We start from the raw sequence: 23,862 nt of genomic DNA, 5'->3' as shown, positions 1-23,862 counted from the left end.
TCCTTAATAGCCTCTTCTCTATGTTACCATTACAAAGTGACATAACCGTTTCCGATTTCTATCGCGTTAAATCGCCTGTAGTTTTAAATAAAATTAAAAAAGAAAAGAACCAGCGTAAATATTCATTAAAAAAAAAAAAAAAAAGAAAGCAACGATTCTATCTGCATAGCGACCGTTAGATTATTATATGCACAGAAAAATGGCTCTCAGAGAGTATCAATTTATAAGGATTTAAACCATGAATGGTTTCGAATTACTTAATCCACTAGGTTGACATTCTAGCCCTCGCCTTAGGCGAACTCGACTTACGGGTGAACGTACGATTGCGGATCCTTGTAAGCGGCGCCATTTGGTACAGTGGTGGTACCGGATGTGCACGTACTCGAGGCCGGATGACTTTGGGTAATCGGCGATGGTAATCGAGACGGTGGTTGTTGAGTGGTTGCCGCCTCCACACGACCACCGTGTGTCGTCGTTCCACCCCCGTTCTCATTATGCGCCAATGTATCAGCGAAATATCTACCATGAAATAATTAGTCGTGCAATCGCAGCGTAAAAATCAGCGTAAAAATCAGCGTAAAAATGGTACGCAATGGGATGGGAATTTGATCGTACGACTGAAAATTGCGAGACATTACGTACAAATAAAACGAGATACCATAAGCTACGATTTTTACGAGATACCAGAATACCGGAATAGTCACCTGTTTTACAAAAGTTCGCAAATTTAGAAGCGTAGAAGCTTTTTTTTATTTTATATTACTGTAGATTTGCAGAGGTTCTATGATGGAAGAAGCGCAGGAATTTATCGGACGTTTGCATCTTCTAATGTATCGTCTAAAGAAATGAATTATGCGCTACAGGTCATTATCCAATCATACTCTTGTCTTATTAATTATAGGTTTATTTCAAGTAAATTGTTTTCTTATTTTAACGCTCGATATACGAAGAGGATACTCTGCTCGAAAAGAATGATTGGAACTTAACGAATCAATCGATATCGACGGCTGCGGTAATTATCATCGATAAACGGATGATAATAACAAATTACTCGATGTTTCAATGTATTCTTATCGATATTAACGATGATTGTCTGCTGTCAAGAGAAAACTCGATTTTCGGATTTTCCCTTCGAGATTTTTCTACGTATTCCGTTTCCCTGACACGATCTAAACAACGATTTACATTGAATAATAGATACGATTATATTGCCCCTCGTAATTATGCAATTATCCTGTCGCGATTTCAGATCCACGAATCCTTGAAACTTGTACCAATTACCATTGAATATTTTCTTCTTGACTCAAGAACAATTACGTTCTTTTTTTTATGCATTCCTTCCTAACAGTTTATTGGAAAGAATTTTATCTCTCGTTCGTGGCGATCAGTAAACAGTATCGTGACGTTGGTATTGTAACATCGTTTACCAAAGCTAAATCTAACGTCTTTCCTTAATTCGTTCGATCCTTAATTCCTCGTTCTTCAGATTCTCAATTTAATCCAAATTTTACGTCCGCAATAGAAGCCCACAAAAATTGTACTCGATAGCCTGTTTCCAAGCGTCTTAAAGTCTTACACAAATCCTTCAACTTCTTCAACTTTCTACAGAATCACGCACGCAACGTAGGACCTATAATAGACGATTTCTATCTGTTTTAACTCTATTGACCCTTGACACGACAGGGATCGCTCTCAAACAGTTGACATTCGATTAATTTTCTCAAACAAAATTCCTTTTCGACGAGTCACTTGATTCGCAATTTGCTGTCTCTCTAAAAGCCCTTGTCTCTTTCCAAAGCCCCGGCAAACGTTCCAAATTTCTTCCACAATCATCTACAATATACAATTCCCAGCTGTTTCGATCGACCCTCGACGCAACGGAGAGACGCTTCAAGTTTGCGTTCGATTAATTTTCCCGAACGAGCTTTATTTTCCAAGACTCGCTCGGCTCGCGAACTTTCGAAATTTCCCCCAAAATCGTATACGAAACACCGAACGAAAGCTACGATGGAGCACTTTTCCAGCTATCGTAATCCCAACCGACCTTACCTCGATTGCCAAATGAATTTTGATTTTGCCAAATGAAATTTATTTCGAGACAACCGCACCATCGAAAGTCGCACAGAATCGCATATGAAACACGGAATGGAAGCTATAATAGACAATTTCCAGCGGTTTTAATCCCATTGACCCGCGGCGCAACAGGGATCAAGGGTGAAGAGCTTCCATTCGGTTGATCCGTGAATGAAATCTGTTTCTGAGATCAGCGCGGGGCCTTTAATGGGACGAGTGCGTTAGGTTGGATTACCAGGCCTAACACGGCAAGCACTGATTCCATCAATTCCGTCCAGCCTGTCTCTGTCATTATATCATTACACCTCTGCGGTCGCTACCACGCGATATCTGTCTGCTTTTTCTACACGCGCGCACGCTCCTATACATACACGATTATTGTGTTCGACGACCGTACTCGACGAATGTTCGTACGTTCGTGTCTGTCACACGCGTGCACCATCCTTTTTCTTCTGTACGCGTTTTATGCAGACGTGTACACTGCCGGCCATAAGTTTTTCATTATCTGTTTTTATCGAATGTTTTCAGATGCACCGGATGAAAGTGTCATTTTGCGTGTGGCGTTTGTAAGCTGTGAATACGGCGAGCAGGGGAACGTTGATAAATACGTAAATCGTGAACAATTTACAGATGGGTATTCGGTGATCGAGTATTTTCGAGTTACGAAGTATATTGTTGTAGGTATTCGAATAATTTGGAGAAGCAATTAGCTGGAGACCCTTTTACATTTTTCGGGCAATTATTTTGTAACTTTCGCGTTATTTTATAATTTTCTCGGTATTCACGCGCGAAGTGTGTACGTATAGTTATGGTATTAGATGATCTGTAAACTTTCTTATAAAGTTTTATAAGGAAATAATGGATTTATAATATTTTATCGAATTACGTATGATCCATTTTTTTCTATCAAAATAAAGATCACAACGTTCGACAGATTAGCTTTCATATTTGAATAAAGAACTTAATATTTTCTACGAATTATTGGATTTGTTTTACGTAATAATTTGGAAACGCAAATAGTAGGAGATTTCTTATTGCAGTGACTGGCGGAAGCGCTCGTACACTTTTCATGGATATATTACGTGTGTGTAATGACACCCAACTGTCATGATTATGTTAGAAAATCTTTAACGCTTCTGAAAATATATACAGAAGTTACGAGATATTCAGGACGAGTATGTATTTTGCAGAGACAGCAAAATCACTTAAACGTGTAATCATTCAGAATGTTAATAAATGTCGGCACTTGGTCGATTCTTTTCTAATATTTTTTATATCTTTAAAATAACTATCCATACGGTGTATCTAATTTTTTACTAAATATAACTTTACAACGAATATCCTGCCGCTGTTATATAAATATCCTGCGATATGATAATGTCAGTCGCGTCAGATTACGGTGTTAATAAAATTTCAAAATGTTTAATATAACAGATACGATATAAATAATAGAAGCTTGCCGTGACAAAGGTACGAATACTTTTGCGAGCCACTTTCTTCGTGAACAATTTTATTTTCTACGAACATTTACGGATGTTGTCAGTGATTTCAGTATTTTATAAAATGTATATCTAGTTGCAGTATATTGTACGAGCTGGAAATATTTCAAAAATTGACAAACGAATGTACGCAGAATTTTCGTTTTCATCGAAAAATTCATGGAGGTCGATGCAAAGAGATTGATAAGTAGAACACACTGACGAATCATGGAAATGGAGATTCTGTTTGCACAACGTTGTTACACACGCACACGTGTCTCTGTGATGTAGGCGTTAACGATGGCTTCCAGTTCAAGTCAAACGTCGTTGTCATTAAAACAAAAGGAAAAAAAAAGAACAGAGAGAAAGACAACTTAAAATCATGCGTTGTCCGATCAAAGTGCGACATTTTTATCGTGTTGCAAACGTAGAAAGGAGTCTTAGCTAAACAGAAAACTCAGCCTCTGTTAATTGCAACATCGAAATAATTAACGCGTCGCGTCAGCGTAAAAAGCTACCAGTTTGTTTATCGATTCGTTGGAAACGAACTCGATTCATCGCCTTAGCAATCTTTTAACTGTTTATCGTTTCAGTCAGCGTCGGCTTCCAAATTTTTGAAAAATCCACTACAAAACGCGAGATATCCTTCGAACTAGTATAATCAAATGATTAACTTCTAACCGAAAATTAAGCAATTTCTTAAATAGGAAATTTTTATTGCCCTGGATGAATATAATGTAGAAAATAATCGTAAAATAATTAGAAGATATAAAAAATTATATCAGAGACAAATACGTAGAAGGATAAATATCACTTACGTGGCGGGTTGTTCGCTGTCGCTGTTGATGAAATCTTCCAATTGCGAGAAGTCCAGGGCCTCATTGTCTATGCCTCCGACGAAATCGCCCCGACCTGTGTAAAACGAGAAGAATCCATGTTTCATTCTGCTACCTTACGATCGTTATCTGGCAAAGATCTTATGAGATCATGATAACGCGAATCTCGTCTAAATATACGTCTTCTCGTGGTGTCTTACGGTATACGATGTGAAAACGCAGCACAGTAATAGAATAAGTCAATTGGTTTCAGTAGAAAAATTGTCTGCGACGTATTAGCCGATCGTTTAATACAATCGAAAACGATAGTGAAACGTTCGTTTGTTATTATAAAGTATTAAAAAACAAATAACCATTCTTGCAAGGTTTAAAGTATATCGAGTGGGCGATAAGTAGGAGAAGATGAAAATTAGAGAAGAATTTTCTACAAAATTTCTAATTGCTCTTCTTCTTCTAATACTTACAGGTAAGGATCCCCAAATCCTGAAAATAGTAAAACTTCGCAGATACGTACAGATATTACGCAATCTCTTTTCGCCGCGGAAATTTATTTTAAAGATTTGAAATCGACGCGTGAATATCCAATAACTCGCTATAACGTTGATAAATCGTTTCTCCAAACGAGAGTCCTAATTAACGTGAGTAAATTTTGTCCGAAACATTTTTTCCTATCTCTTGAGATTCGCGATATCGTAAAACAGTCGCATTTTCAAGGTGAATTTGAACAGCAAAAAAAAAAAGTAATGCAATATCCTCTGCATATTCCCAAAGTTTCATAGTTTTTTGAATCGATGGTTTCAGAGTCTTCCCTTGTTAGTACGTACAGATTCTTCGATAGAAAATTAGATCTTGGAATATAATCATTGCAAGGACTCTTTGCTCGCCAAGTCGATGAATAAAGGCGAGAAACGACACGTATCCTGGTTTATGTATCCGAGTTATTTCTTGTAGCGAGCTGCGTTTAGGAACGAGGATGCAGGTAATTCAGGTATTCCGTGAGAGAGACATCCGCGTGGGAGTAACGAGGCGTTACAGGTGAGAACAAGCAACGTAGAGGCACGAACATATTTCACCTCGAGGTCTTCTTAAAGGTCTCTCGGCCGAACACGCGTTAAGGGATTGATTTCGAAATCATTGGACAATGCAGTCGCTAATTCTGTGTCTCTGTGGAATTCCGTATTTTGCTGCGTTTTACCATCGACCTGTGTCTTCCTATGTCTTCGCTTTTCTGACGGATTTGTTACGCGAATCCCTAGAGAAGCTAAACCGATCGACTCTACTATTTTGAAACGTCGAGCGACGATAAATCGCGAAGTGAACTTTGAAACAACTAATGCTCGTAACGTAGTCGCTAATCTCTACTTTTCAACGATTAACTGCTGTAATTTTATTCTGAACGATTCGCATGTCATCGAGTGTTTAACGATAGTTAGATATAATAGAGTTTAGAAATGCAAAAATACAGCGTGCAAATATAATAATACGCAAGCATATATATAAAATATCCGACGTGAAGTATCTGTTAGTCATAATTTCTAATAAATAAAGCAGATTTCTATTAAACTTCTATTTCTCTATAAAAAAAAATCGTCTGCACAAAGACGTAAGTTTTCGTTTTAAAATTTGCGATTTATTAACAATAGTGAATAACGTTAAATTTAGAGATAATATGCAAAACTGTATGAAATATTCGATATAAGTTGCTCAATACGATTTCTAACTAAAGTAAATTTCTACTGAACTTTTCTTACTCTGTAACAATTCGAATTTCCATTAAAATTCGCAGTCCAACGATAAGCAACGATACACGATGTTAGGAATCTTAGGAAACAGCTTATGGATTCTAATGATCGCGATGCAAGAGAAAGTGCGAGTTCATCGAGTGGGAGAGAATTTCACGGCCAATTAGAGGTGGAAGGCTATGCGGCCGAAGGATCAAAGTGTCAACGTACACGAACATGTGCATCGCGGTAGAATCGCACCGGAATTTCTTCGATCGTGTAAAATACTGTATCCCTGTAAAATACTCCATGGTGAACGCCACAACGTTGCTTTCTGATTTACGAGGTTCCACTCGGACGAGAAAAGTCCGATCGACGATCGGTATCGGAGAGAAATCTCGATCTATAGTTTCACCGTTGAACTACGAAACTTGTACAATAGTTTCGTAAACAAACGTATTTTATTGCCAAGAACGAGTAATTGATAAGTTTGCTTTTTCTTGTTGGTCCACATCTAACAGAATCTGATGTTTCAACATTCGCGTAAAAAAGAAGATTGAGTTTCAGGAAAATATTGCGCCGTCGTTTTCATAGATCCGACGAGGAAGTTTGTGCGTTTTCAGTGATTCATAGGCTGGTGGTTAAAAGGAAATAATTTTTACTTGGGGATTTTCTCCAATTTTACTATACAGAATGCGGTCGAATAACGCGTACAACGCGCGAGGCGATTTCTTGCGAAAAAAAGAAAAGAAAATGTAGGAAAAATTTATTATTATAAATAGTATTTCCCTGGCGCTTAGTTTTCGAGAAAACTGACTTTGGAAGTTTGTCTGGTATACGTGAATTTCGCTAGTTAAAACGAGTAAAACGCGGGCAATAAAATTTGTTCGTTTAAAGTTTGTCCACGCGTATGATCTTTCAAATTTTCTCTAAATCAGTGAGTTTTATGGAACAATTTTATTCCATTTTCCACTTCTATTATTTCTATTTTCTCCTATTTATCCTGGAATTAACCACATTCAAGTATACTTGATAAATGTCTCCGACGAACAAATTTTGTTGCACGATTGCTCCTTGTTTTTTCATAAGGAATCGCTTGATGACCGTTTGCACGTGTTAGTTGCGTATCGCGTAGTGGATAAAACATTATGCCGAAATCTGCAGAAAAATGTGTTTAGATAAAAATATCTTATCGAACAGCATAATTGATGCTTGCCGTAATAAGAATCCGTAATTAAGTAGCTTAATTTCAATTCGGCAAAATTCGTAAAATGTGGAAAAATTGTTTTGTAAAATTGTTTCTGGCTCTGAACCTCCCGAGGATTAAAATTAATAATAAAGTCAGCCTACTGGGAGGCTGGTAATTACAGAGGAGAATCAGGCCATGTTTCTCGACTGCAAGCGCCTGTGTACGAAGAATACAATGTGATCACGCAGCTTGGCCACACTTAAGCGCTTAAGACTCCATGTCAAGTGTCATAACTCGTGGCTTCCGGTCGGCCATTCATGCTAGGGAGCAAGTGTAAGGGCGCCTTTAAGACTTCGGTTCGAAAATACGCATCGTACGAGCCAACTCGACCCATCAATGAACGTCATCACGTTCGTAACAACGACCGGCTGACAAACATGTTGCTCGTTCGTCGAACTGCTCGCTGCACGTCGCTGCCAGACTCTCGATTAAGATTCAGGTGAAAAGAAAAAAATTCTTGAAATTCCGATGTTTCGAATGGCAGATCTAAAAATCCTCGAACCTTCGAACTCCCAAATCTTTCCACCTTCGACTCTTCGAGCTCTCAAATTTCCCAATTTTCAAACTCGCGAAGTAATTAATTTTCAGATCTTCGAGTGTTGGAATCTGCAATTTCGGGTTTCGTTAGCTGCCTTTAACTCGGTTGTATTCGCTGGCGGAGATACGTCGCTTTGAACGCGAAGAAGCTCGCAAGGAAAAGGCGAAACGAGACGAGCAAACTCTAAACTCTGGTGCAGCGAAGTATCGATGGAATTATTCTTCTTCTTTGTTCGTTGGAGCAGAGATTCGAGGAATTGCATCGGCGCGCTAGTACAGCTGTATGTCTCGCGACGCCTATAAAAATGCAAAGACGGAACAAGGACACGCGTTAAGGCGGACATTAAAACGAGTTTACGTTTTCATGCGAACCTGTTTACGGGCAGCCGCATAACAGTTTCTGGCTACCTCTTCCTCGAAACGTTTCGAAAGCACCGCATCCAGAAACGGTGGTGGAATTCGATTGAAGAGAAACCTGTCGTAATCGATCGAGAATCCGCGACAACGTGTTCTAAACTGCCTTATTTGCATATTTCCAATGCAGATAATAAATTATCGTCGTACATGACGAAACTATTCCGTGTGTCTTATTATCCTTTTAAATAACTCCGCGCTGTTTCTACGTTACGATATAAATAAAGAGAAAGAATAAGAAAAGAATACGAGGGAATTGGAGCGAAACGGGAGGAAATTAGAAGCTGCTCAAACAGACTGACGTTTTGTAATATGGAAATTCGCGTATGTTCCAGTTTCTCCTCGTCCCGTCTTTATCTTCTTTTTTCTTATTTGGTTGGCTCTTTAGGAAAATCCTAGGTGATCGTCGTCGAAGGTGAAAGAACGTGCGGGGACGGAAACGCGTGAGAAAAATCGTAATTGGCTCTTCTACTATAAAAAGAACGCCGTCTAAAAGTACATCGATCGCTTTGCATAATCGCGTTACACATTTTCGGGAATTTAGTCCCGATATAGCGGGGCGAACGAATCGGGAATTTTAAGCGGGCAACTGTTCTTCGACGATCGCCAAGCTTCCGAATTATCGATAATTATCGGACTCTGGATATTTGCGCGTTGGTGAAAAATTTGGAGGTCGAAGGATGCATGGAATTCACAAAACACGCGAACATATATGAAATATCGCAAAGTTTAGTATATTTGTTATGATTAAGCTGCGGATGTTCATGGAAATTTATACTTTTAAGAGCACGAGCCGAAGAATGCAACGTATGTAGTTTATTTCATCTACCGAGTATCATAACAAATATTACGTTTTTCCATGTTTTACATATTTTTGTATACGCATTCTGTGCACGTTTGCGATGTTAAGTTTCCCACAAACGAATCAACGTTAATATCAACGCCAGACAGTTGTGATATTTAGTATGCAAAGCAAACGTCTAGATTCTAATTTTTTTAATTATTTATTTATTTATTCGCTTGCGGAAAAATCTCTCATTACAGATCAGAGTTACGATATCTTGGAAATTCCATTCCCCGTAGCAAGAGTAACGCTATCGTGTAATTACAAAAAAAAACAGCGAAATAAGTTTAACAGTTATAGTTTACAACGGGTGGAACGAAAGTTTCGAAAAATTTGACAGATGCAGAAAAAAAGTCCACGGTGTTACGTACTTCGTTTATACACGTTCTGTCGGAGCAAAGCGAACTAGTTGCGAAGCAATTTCGTGAAAAAGTTGAAGAGGAACGAAAGAATCATCGAAATTATATCGAGAGAGACTTTTCATGTACAGAAAAATCCGCACTCTGATAATTACTCTAAGTGTCGTAATAATATAAATTAAACGATACTCTACGTACATGGCACATGACTGCGACTGTACGCGTTTCAAGTAAAAATTCACCAAATATAATTCTGCTTACTCGACGATGATAATTCCATTTATCGTCGTTGTAAGGAAGAGAACGAATCGAAAATTTCCACGTAAGAGGCGTTCACCATTTTGAAACGGTCAGCCAAGTAATCGCTGGGGGAGGAATATAGGCTGAAGCCAATATAATATACGCGACAGAAATCCGAGGGTTGAATTATACCGGTGGTTGGGTCGTTGCCAACCAATCCCTCCTCGAAGTATCGACCAAACACCGCCCCTGGGCTGCAGCAAGATGGACTTAAATCTGAATATTATTACGACAACCGGCCGTGTATATGTATAGGTAAACAACTGTGATTTTTGCCGCACAATCCACAACCACGCGGTAGAACAATGGAAATATTACATTTTTTCAATAATCTTTGAAACGCGAGAATCTAAAGCGCGGCGATTCTACATGAGTCGATTGTCGATCCGCGGATCTGTAAATGCGAATTGACATTTTTCTGGACGTGGGAATATGAAACTTGACCTAGATTTTATCCATCAAAAAGATTATAACGAGTATTCTACTTTAGATATTTTATACGTTCTCACACTGTGTTATAGCCATTCTTGATAACTTGGCTTTCCTTTTGCCACTTTAACTGCTTGGGTCTCGGTGTTTTTCAGTTTCTCAACGTTAAGCGAATCCAACTGAGAAAATATATTCTCATTTTTACGCAGTAAGTCACACTGAACTACGTAATAACCGTTCTATGCTCAATTTTGCGTTTTCGATACGTAAAGACCTCACGGTCCATCGACTGCCTTCTTTTTTTTCTCTTTTCTTCTTTTTTTTTTCTTCAGTTACACCAAGGTATACCGAAAAGTAAATTAAACTGTTAATGATCTAGCTTTTCGTCTCTTCTTAAAGTCCCATTAATTTATTTCGAGAGAGTAGAGGATAGAAAAAAGCATAGAAACGAACAGGTTATATTTAGAATGGACAGGAAGCCGAAGAAAAAGGAAAAAAGCGTTCGTGAAATTGTGAGCAGAATATTTTTCGATTCAACTAGAGGCAGAAGCGAAGAGAAGGTAGGAGAAGACGGGATGCGAAAGTGAGAAACGAAGACGGACGTTCGCGTTTGTCCGCGGGACAATTTCATTGTCCGCGCAAAATCGTCGTGGCAGGATGAATAACTTTCTAAGATAAGAAAAAAAGATTGTCTTTTTTCCACGGTGAGCGCCAATGGCGGCGTGTACACCATCGGGCAAGTTCGGAGTTTCACCGAGTTTCTGCCTTTTGCGTAATAATTACATTGTTATTAGGAACAAAGCAAGAGGAAGTCGTTAGGCGACTCGAAACAGCGGTGATTATACATTAAATCGGCCGGCTTAAAAGGTAAAAATCGCTGTATTATTAAAGATCGTTCCTCGGACCTTACCAACATTTTCCGTTCGCCACTTTTCCAGAAACGAGCGAAAAATATTATTAGGGCGATCGCGAATCGAATTGAATTTCCTACGCCTCTTTAATTAACCAAGCTTCGTACGTGATCGATCTGAATCGGAACTCGTGGAGATTTATTCTCAAAAAAGTATTCTATTTTGTCTCTGTTAGCTGCTCGATGTTTTTACAGAACAGAAAGAATAATTCGTTTAGTCGACAGTGGAGAATCGGTCTGAATTTTTCTGTCGTTTTAATTCATCGAATTCTTTGATCAATAATTCTTTAATTAATCTCTCGAAGAATTTTCAACGTTGTCCAACAATTCCATGTGAAGTAATGGAAAGCGGAATCGTAGTTTCGGAAGCAAACGGAAGTTCTTATCGTTCTGACCATCGCAACTCCACGAAATCATCCGAATTGAAGCTCGTTCCACGTGCAAACAATGTAATTAACGTGGATGCCATTAACAGTGTTACGTGTTTACGTAAGTTCGTGCGCGAACAAGCTCGAATTCACGTTTCGATGGACCAACGGGCAACCTTGACTCAACGATCTCGAATTCCATCTTTTCCAATCGAACATCGATCTTGTCGAAACGTTCACGGCTACCGTTTTCTAGGTCAAGGGTGTATTCTTCCAGCACGTGTTTAACTTTTAACAATGGGCAAAAATTCAGAACGCTACAAACGAGATGTTCCATCCGATAAAATATCTTTAAAACGCGTCAAAGGATGAAAACTAGCTGATTTGTTAAATATGTTCATTTAACAAGCATAGTAAGAATTGAAAAATGAATTTTCAAATAAACTCACCAACTCTGACAAATTTTTTCATTACGTTCATTTACAGAATTTCCAACATTTTACGAATATTTCAAGAAAACCTGTTCGACGATGAGTTGAGCATTCGAGCGCGATCGTAATTTCGAAAATTGTAAACACTCGGTCAGAGGCATTTAATGACAGTTAAAGAACCGCAAACTTACTTGATATTCTCGATAGGTGTAACGTATCTAAAACGCGACGTCGTTATACCTCTTATCTGTGCATTTGCGTCAGTGCTGGTAGCAATGATTGCTCGGTGATCACGAAACGAGAACTAATCGCGCGCAGAAAATTCTTGCGTCGGATAAAAGCGGTAAAATTTAAGCGCGTTCACGAACGAGATGTAATCGACACGTGGCGGTGTATATACGTGAGATTTGATATTGCCGAAGGCGACACGTGTTCCATACCGACGACGTAATCATTTGCACGTGTAGCTTTCGTGTCGTGAAACAGGATTTACCACGAAAATTTATTATTCCCGCTTCCAGCAATATCGATTAATTGTGTTTTAAACTGTGCTGTTGCACGATAAGAAAAAGCAGATGCACATCCCTCAGAAACACACTGAAATGTTGCGTAACGATCAAGAGGCAGTATGTGAAAATAATGGTTGTAGGAGGCGTACGTTTGTAAGTGAAATCAACAGAAGACAATTTATTATATTAATCCGGGTGTAATCGTCGAATTTTTATACCTCGTTTTAACCGACAAGATCTTTGACGTGAAATGGAAGCCAGGAATCGTGCGTGTCGACAAGAATTTTGTTTCGATATTTTTCCACGTTGAGAACGGTATAAATTGAATCGAAAATGATTAAAAGAAAGTGGAGTAACACTGCGAGGGTCGCTCGTATCTCAAGAATTAACGAAATTCTTTGTCGTGTTTTTAGAGAAATTCGATAACTACGAATATTCGGATTACAAGTAAAAAGCTAGATATAATAAGCAATTAAGGAAATATATAAATAGATAATGGTGTTATCGGCCACCATGATGTTAAGCAACGTTATAGATAGAAAGATAGTTTCTTCCTTGAAACTACTCCTTCTCTTCTTGCTTGATAGATTTCTCGTAACTTTGCATTCAAGAGACTTTAACAAACACGAAGGTGAGAATAAGAACGAAAGTATGGTTCGTTCGAGCATTTTATTTTTATTCGGTGTGACGCAAAGCAGGAAGTTTCATATGTAAATGCTTCTGTTGGTCAATAACCTGCAGGGTTCAAGAATAGAAAAGACACGATTTTAATTGCGACTCGTCGGGCATAAAAATGGACAGACTCTCGTCCGGTTCGATCGATCGAGCCCGAAACTATGCAAAACGATTCGTGCATAAGCCCCGACACCGTCGACTTTCTCCGACAGAGCAAATAGAAATGCGCTGTAAACTGTTCGAGCCGTGTCGCCTCTATGAAAATTAGCTCACTTTCGTTCGGCATCGTAAAAAGTTCGTCCGCTGTCTACGAAACTGATAATCATACTAATTACCTGCAACAAAAATTCACGTCAATGATCCGAATAAAATATAACCTACGGAGTACTAAAATGTTCTCTCAGACGGAACGTTCTTTTTTTTTCTTTTCTAATATTCGAGATATCGTCTAATAAAATACTTCCTCTGGCTCTTTTTATTTTACATAAAAATTTCCTACAAGTATTTAACAAAAGAACAAGCTAGGGACTTTCTAATAGTTTTTAGATGTGCAACGAAAGAGCCTGACTAGAACATTGTCGTTCTTTTCGCGAAAAAATATCCAAACTTGTAACAGAGACTCTTCGATTTTCTTCAGCGGAATGTTTCCTATAATTTTTAATCTCTCGCAGCAAAAAACTGCGAATATTTTGGATTCCTTCGATTAAAATATTGTAGAAATTGCAATGGTAGAATTACGAGATCCACTGCGTTTGTTGAGTTATCGAAATTACCAGGATCACCTGTCGCTGGAACTAATTTTCCACGGAATCGCTTCTCAACCAACTGACCCGTGATACTCGGCCTGTGATACTCGTAGCCGCTTGCAGAACCGGAAGAACGCTTAAACGGAGGAAGTTAATCGAGCCGAATCGACGATTTCACCCCCTTAATCGCCGGGGCAGCTGCCGAACTCACTGTGTTACCGCTTAAACGATCGGGGAACGCAAGCTTCGACGCAACTTTTTTCACGGCAATTACAGGGTCACGGAGGGATGAACCGGCCACCGACAGGTGTTGAACCCCACGAGGGCATGCAATCCCAGCGATTTTCACCGGATAAACGCGGCGCACGTTTAGTTCGATGCTCGATAATAGGTGTCGAAAGAACGTCACGTGGCTATTAACTGGGGTTCACGAGGGCTAATTTACCGAGACATCGATGCATCCTAAGCTTCGTCGCCCGATCAGTGTACCGAATAAACATCGTATAACTGTAATTCGCGAAAATTCTATAATTTCGTGCGACGGAATCTCTGCGCCGAGGACTTTTATCGAGTAGCTGTTTAATTGGAGAAGGAACATGACGTGACGACTAGAAAGGTCCACGGGAGATAACTCAGGATGACGTCGATGGATCCTCGGTTTGGTCACTCGACTATTGTGCAGAAACATCGAATAAACGTTGTGTAGCTGTAAATTAGCGAAAATTATACAATTTTGTGCAGTGGAGTCTCTGCGCTGAGGACTCTTATCGAGTAGCTGTTTAATTGAAGAAAGAACATGACGTGGCGATTAGAGAGGTTTATAAATGGTAATTCAGGATGACGTCGATGAAACCTAAGTGTAATTAGTATATAAAGATATCGAATGAACGTGATGTAGTTGCAAAGCAAAAATTATGCAACTTTGTATAATAGAATATCTATTCTGAGAGTTTCGTCGAACAATTATTTAATTAGAAAGAGAATGTCGAGTGACATTTTTGGATAAAGTTCGCAAGGAGTAAATTACCGGAGTATGCAGTTGGCTATGAAATAAACATCGCGTAACTGTGAACTTGCGAAACTTGTTAAAATAATCTTACATAATGGAATCTCTGTGTCGATGCTTTTTGTCGAATAACCGTTGAATTGAACTCGTTAAACCGTATGTCTATTCATAGATGTATAATGATAGAGTTTTATAGTAACGGTACGCGAGATGTTACTTTATTTTCCTTCCTCTGAATGATCTCTTCTTTCGCTTCGTTATAAATGGGAAGGTTGTTGAATCTAAATCGAAGTGTTAATTTAGGCTCTTAGAACCGCGAGAGAGATTTAGAAGGAATTACGATGATTCGTTAGCAAGATAACGTTCCTTTCATCCCGCGATGAAACGGCACTTTTATAAATTAACGTATAGTTTCTCTTTTAGGTGGATTCTTTTATTTCCTTGTTTTATGGGCGCAATGTTATCGAGCGTAATATGAAGCGAAAAGCAAATTAATTCCAGTTGCCCGAATTGTACGTGCAATTTCTCTCGTTTTTTCCTTTTTTTTTTTTTTTTTTAAATAACTTGGAAATCACTCGAGTCGAAATAAGAAATGTAAATTAACGACTTCATGGTACAAATCGTTGGATTCGATAGAAAAATATTACTCTTCCGCTATTACCGGTATTATTGGTTAGAAAACGACTATTGCATGTTACAATTCATTTTCAGTGACTTCGAGCGATATTACTTCCTGGAAGTTTCCGGCGAACGAAGATAGCCAAAGCGCACGGATCTATGGATCGCCATTACGATAACAATAAAAAGCGTTTCATTAATAATCGGAGAAAGTCGCAGTCGCACGTTTCTCCATTGTTTCGCTACGGTATAGTTGGTCCCTCTAGAACCGACTTTGACTAATGGAAAACACGAACACAATTACAATTACGCTATTTTATATGCATTTAATGATAAACTTACGACATAAATAATTACTTCAATTCCCTAATTACCTTTCTTTTTAACCTGTATGTATCATTGTTACATTCAATTCACGCTTTTATGATTCCTTTTATTTACGATTTCTAATCAGATTCACGAGAGCAAACCATTGTCTAGCACGAGCTGCATTCGAAGATTTTAATATCAGATTGATATAAAAGTTCGTTTGCTTCCTTGAACGACTGTTTATTACAAATGAAATCGTATTGTATGCATTTTTAACCCGTTAATTGGAAAAGCTGAATTAACTCGATATCCAAGATTTATTCGAACGATTCCAAAGTCCATAGTGATATCTTTTATTTGCTCGATAGTTGCCAGCTTTTAAAATGCGTCGTTCCACAAAATACCTTTTATTTTAATCACGTTTCTTGCGTATGTCAATTAATAATAGTTGGTTATTTAACAATAATGAATATCTTAATAGGTCGAGGAAGACTTCCAAAAGGAACATTACACCGCTTTCGTTTCTATCGGCAAAGAAAAAAAAGAAATATGGTAAATGGCATAAGAGCATGCTTCACCAAAACGCACCGTGACTACCGAAGTTTGCCATTCGATTTGGTACGAAACTCGATGAGACATTCGACGTGGTTACATAACGCGATACGTGCAAACAATACGACGATCTCGTAAAACCGTGATTTAACAGGAAGTTACAACAATGAACATCATAAAACTCACCTGTCTTATAAAAAAAAAATACACGAAAACAAATAAAACATAAGGCAAGAATAAAATACCACGTCACAACATGAAAACTAGAGGGGAAGAACACGGAAAATCACGTTTCCCATTTCATGCAAACCAGCGGGTTTTAAATATTATCTTGTTAAAATTCTCCTCTTATTTAATTTTCTTATCGTCTTCGTAAAATGTTGTTCGACGCGATATCAAAATGTCGAACATATTAAAATATTACTTATCTTAACGATTATATCTTCTGCTGGATCTAACAGGCTATTCCATTCGAACCATTTGAAATTCGAAATATTCCTTCGTAGCGGTAACGCGACTCTAAAGTCAACAAACCGCCATTCTAAAATGGAAAAGCATAATACCCGTTGCCACCTGCTCTGATATTTAATAACCGGTCGAGCGACGTGTTCCCGTTTCCAAGAAATTTTTCCCAAATTTAAACTACCGGTTCTGCCGGCCTCGATTTACTCGCGGATATTTTTTCACATTTTTCCACCAGTCGAAATTACCTGCAACGGGCAATAATCGACGAGCGCCGGCTTGATTAATTCCAGAATCCTCGTGATGCTCGGGCTGATGGTGGTTCCGTGGGTTTTGAACGGGATCGGCTGTCTGGTGCTGCAGGGTCCATGGAAATTCCATGATTGCACCGATTTCGAGGGAACTCGATCACTCTCGGAGGAATGTCTGGCAGAAAATCACGACAACACTCGCACCACTACATAACTGCGCTTCGAAAGTCGCAATTGGTCGTTGGAAATCCGTGGAACCACTCCGATCTTTCCATGTTAACGAAAAATGTGCCTCGTTACGAAAAGAAGGAAGATGGATATTTATCCGAATACTCGAGTCCTTAAATTCTTCAATTTGTTAATCTTCAGAGTTTTAACTAAATCTCTTTCATTTTCAATCAATTTTTACTCGCCACAGCGATCGGTATATCGCGCGTTCTGAGTGTTCGATCTCGATCGCTCCTCGAGTTCTTCCGTTGAAACGCTCGAAAGTCCGGATGAAGTTTAAAATTCACTATCGAGAAATGTTGAAGAAGTCCGTGCGGTAAAATTGTCACGAACACGTGAGAATCGTGCAGGATCGCTGGATCGATGACGTTCTCGATAACGATCGTGATGGACTGACCGGGGATGAATAGTTGGAATCGAAACGAGACGATGGTGGTACGCGGCCCTTGCTTTCTCGTGGGGAAACAAAACGGCATTATCGTGGCCCTCTTGGTATCGACGAGGGTCGTTCGTACCACCACCATGTTACCAAACGTAGTGGGGGTTTCTACGGGCGATCGGAGGGCGGCGCTTACCAGCAGCCTTCGAGACGCAAGGGGTTGTTTCGTGCAAGCCCTCCGTCCGCATGAAAATGCCCCAGAATCTCCTTGTCCTCGTAGGTAGTCGTGTTATTGTAAATTGGTTAAATTACTGGCTGGTTTTCAGGGCCTGTCCGACTATGAAACTCAACTTTTTGATTTATGCATTTGTGTTTATAATACTTCGCCTCGAATCGTTAATAACAGAGTTAGCATTCAATTCGCTATCTATATTGTTGTTAATAATTCATTGTTAGAATGGTATTAATTAATATCTAGCGAGATAAAGTATTCCCGAAGGATCGAAGCGAAAGACACATTTATCGTTTGTTTAAAGAGCAAGATTCGAAAATAATCGATCTCGAATCGTTTCATACTCTCGTATATCGTATTCAGCGTTCATAAAATTTCTTCGATACTCGCAGCACCGGTCAAACCTCATAAATATTCAAATCATATTTACTTATTTTTCTCAACGACTCTATGAAGTGTCCGAAGCAAAAACTCCTCTTCGAACGAGGTTACACGATGCGTCTTGCATCCATACATCGAATTGATTTGCAAGAAGTACGTAGTAACAATCCATAAAAATAAACGAACGATCGTAAGCGAACTATAAATAATCGGGTGAGGTAGCTTGATTATCTGCAAAAGCGTCGTAAATCCTATCAAACGAGACGCGCGTTGAAAAGTGGCTGTACGTTAGAAACCGCTAAACCCTCTAAGCCAGAAGGTTCGAAAGATATCTTCATCGAACAATTAACATCGAATCATTTGCCCAAACGTTTACGATCGCTTCGATTCCACTTTGCTTCTTTATTGCGTCGTTCGACCACCATACTTGTAGCGTAATAGCGTTCTACCCCTGAACAAGGAGGGCGGTGCTTCCGCGGATCTTCGAATCAATGAGGGTAACTTTGCGCGATCGCTAAAGACACCGGATTTTATGGATTTCCTAATAAAATACTGTTCAACTATTGTTGTTTGTTCGTGAAGCTAATCATCGTACACTCCTGTATTTCGTCTTCTATTTTTCGATTTAATATACGTCGCAGAAAGTTATAACGTCTACGATCGAATATCTTTTGTAGTTGGCGTTAGAACTATCAAGATTTGTTGTGCTTACAATTGGTAGAAATGTGTAGACGTTTTTCCACAAGTTTTTCATGCGAATTAACGTTAGAAGATGTATCGAGATTTTCAGTATTTTTCATTAAAAATACGCAGGTGCTTGTAGAGAGACGTCCGCGTATCAGCTTTTTCTTTATTTTTCAATTATTCAAGTTATGCAGGTGCTGTTATGCAAAAGGAAAAAAATAATGCAAGTGGGGAATAACAAAAAATTAAATTAGTCGACTGTCATTAAGATAAAAAAACATAATTATACGGAAGCCTGCATTTCATTGATGATATCTTTAATTACTTCAAATAATTATGATATTGAAGATCGTTGAGACGTTAATGAGGATTAGTCACGAGAGGAAGGACATTCTAAAAATTCGTAGGATATAAATTTTGATCGTCTAAAATACGCGAATCGATAAACAGAAGGAGAAACTACGAGAAGGTATCGCAAGAGGGTAATGGAGCAGCACGAATTGCCATTGTAAATTCTAACTTTGTTTCATTCGAAAATCGTTTCGCAGTAATGATAGGTACTTTTAAGTTATCACTATTTCATAAACTATAGATAAGAAGAGCGTAGTATCTATATAAAACGAATGAAGCAAGATAGAAGGTTAGCAGTTTGATTAATAATTACGCGTTTTGATCAGAAATTCTAAGTTATAAGATCGATAAACTTATTAATAGTTTGGAATAATATTAGATTAATATTAATAGATCGGGACTTTTTAATTTGCGAAACAAAATTATGGGGTCGTACAAACTTTTTCGTCTACCACGTACCAGTGAAATGAAAACTATGAATCATCTGTCGTTAAAGTGTCAAGAAGAATTCACCGAGTTATTAATTGAAATAAGTATGAAACATCAGCTTCTTAAAAAATCGCTTAAATGGACTTACGTTTGGGATTGAAGCAGAATTTTAAACGATTTCTAAGATGATCTTAAACACGCTTATGACATTTTATACTGCGTGTGTATCGCAAAACGACGTCTTCGTCGTTGACGATGATGAAATCAAAATATCGATTAATTGTAAAAAACGTCGAAAATCAATCATATTATGTAAACTATTCAGCCAAGGTTTAATTCTTTATGCGAAAATAAACGAGCACGAAGTAAATCGTAAAAATTTAATGTTAAAAACAACACCATGTTAATGTTGAAAAGATACTATAAAATATGATATAAAGGAATCTTATTAATTTCTTGGGGACAAAGAGCCATCCGCTCAAGTCCATTTGGGAATTTCATGTACGCTCGATATATCGTTCTCTGGTTTTCCAGGCGCTTTTTTTATTCGCATTTGGTTATCGAGGAACAAGCTTCCTTCACAGGACTGAATTTCGAAACGGGACGAGCGGCATCGATTACCAATTATGGTCGCTAATGACCAGCATTTAGAGATATCCGCAGTGCACGAACGAGAATAACTCGACGACACGAAACTCGCGAATAAATTCGTAGCATCCTTCTTCGTTCGAAATCTCGTGAATCTGACGATCGCGGAAGTGGTGAATTACACGTTAAGATCTTATTTACGTTACGTTAAATAAGTTGAAAGAAAAATTGGAAAGGACGAGCGTGAACATTTTGAATTTTTATAAATTTTATTTTTAGAATAAACAGAAATATTTTTATTAATTTATATTGATGCTTCTTTTTTTTCATAGAAAGATTTCCATGATAGACAATTTCTCTTTCGGCAAAAATTAGGATCGAAATAATTAAGGGAACGTTGAATATTGCGAGAAGAAACGGAACGAAAACCTTTTTGTAATCGATCGTTAAAAATCCAATTGAATTTCGTCAAGGATTTTTTAGGTAATTTCGAAACAGTATCCTGTTGATGCAATTTGGAGAAAAAGGACAAGAAATCGCGAACAAGATCGTTACTTTCATCTTCCGACGTGGATAAAGTGTTGACGGAATTTTACTGGAGACTATTTCGACTCATTAAAATTTCGTTCCAGAGAAGCTGACAATGTAACGAACGTATTCGCACATTTCGTTGTTCGCGTTGCCACGCAATCTGTCTCAACGCTTATTATTAACGCCAATTACAACGTAACATATAAATACACGAATCCTTAAAATTCTCAAGATACGTAAAAAGCACGCTTGGTCAAACAAATTCTGTTAATCTCCATTCTGCAATTTTTCATTACGTTTATATCACTGAAAATATAACTGAGAGAATGTAAATGAGATTTGGTATCAATAGCGTGACAAAGAATTGGACCTCAGACTATTTCTGAACTTCAGAATCAAAGCGTATTAAGTGCACTTTTGACAAAAATCATATTTTACATTTCACTCTGCTCGATGGTTAACGTTCTTTTGGTTCTGTGTCTATATCTTGTAACAAAGTTATTGCAATTTTGATTTGCTCTTCTCTAAAGTTTAGAAAATGTGACTTAACGCTAGAACTACCAATCAAATTGATTGGTTTTATAATTTTATCTTAAAATTCCTACTTCATATTCATATTCATATATTTTTTCTCCGCAATGACGTAATGACTTTCGCAACGATAATTAAAAGAATAATATGATGAATTTTATTTTGTTTTTTACGCATTCAAACTCAAAATAATTTGAAATAAAAATTGTAAAATAAAATGCAAGGCTACTTATACCAATACCAGCCAAAATGACTGATACTTGTCAAAATGTAAAAAGGTCCTGCAATCTGTTTATCGAACCTCAATTAACCAGTTTCCTCGTTTTCTGCAACTTGCCACGCGTTTCTCAAATTTTTACTGCGTATCATTCGATATGACGATATCAGTTATCAGGAAAATTCCGAGTCGATCGCTAGATCGCTAGATGCTAACACTAGAAATATGTCAAAATGACTGTTTCTACAATTTTATAAACGTAATTTAAGGATCATGGTCGCAGATGGATTAATAATACCAAAAATATACTACATAACATGGGATTGCTTCTGCAAGAACGTAATAGATCAATAAATATACAAATATTCTATTATTGGGTATTTTTTAGAGACTGGTCATTTTCACTGGTTTTGGTAGAAATAGCTTCGTGTCAACTATCGGTAGTTCTAGTTTTAAATTATAAATAATTATGTTTGAAACAGATGGAAGATGAAAAATCTGTTTTCTTCGAAGTGTACACTTTTCAAGAATATTTGAGGACGTCAACCATACGGAGCATGGTCTCAACAAAACAACATTTCATTATCTCCAAGGACAATCCTGTTCGTTTTTTTAAAATAAACTAGCAATATTTTGAAAAAAGACTACAACACGTAGTCTACATATTTTTAACGAATACAGACGTAAGAACTCTTGACGCTTTTAACGTCGACTCGTATTAATACTATACCATGATACTCGTATTAAAAGTAGCTTTTTCCAAGACCACCTACGTATCTTCAATAACTGGATAGAAAAAAAAAAAAAAAAGAGAAGCTGATCATATCGCTGCTTGGCATCGATAATGGCACAACTGCAAAAATGTAAATTTTAGAGGAGAGTCATTTTAACATTTACAGAATGATGTTCGTGAGTCGTTTCAACGAGGTCGCAAGGCTGACCTGACTCGCCATATGCCACTGTTCGCGAAAACGATACAGCCTTTCGCTTATAGCGTCAAGAACAACTGAAGATGAACCAGTGTCGTAAAACTAAGGCCAGGTCGATAGCGGCGTAAGTAATAATTTTGCCCTCTGACGCACAACTGGTGGAATTATACATACACCGTTTCACTTGCTAAAAATGGAAACATAACGTACACCTCTCGCTCGATGACAGCAAATTTGACGTTGTACGAATTGTGGCATTATCGATGCGTCGGCGACGTAAATTTATGATCCCAAGGCGTTGATTCCAAAATCGAAAGAGTCCGAGACTAATACGTGGCTCGTACGAATGTTAAAAAAGAAAGAAAGAGAAAGAACGGCGGTGACGTGTCTCGGGAAATAAAGGCGTCCAGAGCGTCGAATTGGCTCCCGTGGAATTCTTTTGGTAACCACCTGCTGTTGGCTGAGTCGCGTGCGTGTAGCCACGGGTGCGTGTAATCGCACGCATTAAGTGGCCGCGTGTGTTCCATCAACCCCTGCGCTTCTATTACCGTTACGGACGAGCGAGCAAGCCGGCGATCATTCCCAGGCGCGCTTCGAAATTCTTACCTCGCAGAAACGCAGCCAACCCGATAATATGTAAATGTTTGCTCCCGGTTAAATAGCCCACCCATCCGCGACCCCTGATTACGCGAACCACCGTTTGTTTCCCGTATCGTTCCCATCAAACACGCCAGATTTCCTCGTTCTCCTCGCTCGTTACGACTTTGCATAATTCTCGCATAATCGAACTATGTAAAATAAACCAGGGTTTAGCGAGGGTTTTTCCCAATTTTTGCTGTTCGGACGTAAAGTTGATACGAACCTAACCCGAACGTAAGAGGATGTTTTTAGTCAATTTTGAACATCGAGCGGATTACGTTGAAAGGACGTTACGTTTTTAGGGAACTACGTAATTACGTCGAGCGAATAGGAGGGAAGATTTACGAGTCAACGACTGTTATTTATTCGCGATCTGATAAAGTGCGTATGGTTATTTTTGAGGGAAATTTTATAAACACGTAATTAAAGGAGCGGAGCTCGAGCAGAAAATTATCTGATCCGCCGAATGCTACGAGAAATTTTAACATTTCGTGTGTTCCGTATATTTTTCTATGTTGCCTGCATTCCGCGCGTTTTTGCAACTTTAAACTTCCTATAAACGCGCATAAACACGGTCATACGCACATAAGCGCGGTTTGCTGATAGCGGTGACGTGTGATTATTTTTCTACGTGGATTTATATTGTGTTCCGTGCGAAGGATGCGT

The 23,862-nt window shown here is 38.3% G+C and overlaps 1 protein-coding gene across 7 annotated transcripts in view; it reads right to left on the bottom strand.

Moving 5' to 3' along the window:
- LOC100643133 (myelin regulatory factor-like protein) overlaps positions 1 to 23,862 on the bottom strand; it is a 67,014-nt gene that overhangs the window by 10,202 nt on the left and 32,950 nt on the right. For 5 of the 7 annotated variants that reach the window (XR_007226038.1, XM_012315116.3, XM_048411190.1 and 2 more), the window contains exons 2-3: positions 4,370 to 4,463; positions 310 to 519 (exon numbers count right to left, since the gene is read on the bottom strand). Coding sequence is in view for 6 of the 7 variants with exons in the window: in XM_012315116.3 (XP_012170506.1) it covers positions 310 to 519; positions 4,370 to 4,463 (304 nt within the window). In the remaining variant the exon portion in view is untranslated. Of the gene's footprint in view, positions 1 to 309; positions 520 to 2,049; positions 2,246 to 4,369; positions 4,464 to 23,862 lie in introns of those variants that run through there. The other 2 variants (XM_048411192.1, XM_048411194.1) reach the window with 2 other exon arrangements.

Source organism: Bombus terrestris, chromosome 12 (assembly GCF_910591885.1).
Source record: "Bombus terrestris chromosome 12, iyBomTerr1.2, whole genome shotgun sequence".
In the NCBI taxonomy this organism is placed as follows: domain Eukaryota; kingdom Metazoa; phylum Arthropoda; class Insecta; order Hymenoptera; family Apidae; genus Bombus; species Bombus terrestris.
This window is presented reverse-complemented; position numbering and strand designations above follow the sequence as displayed.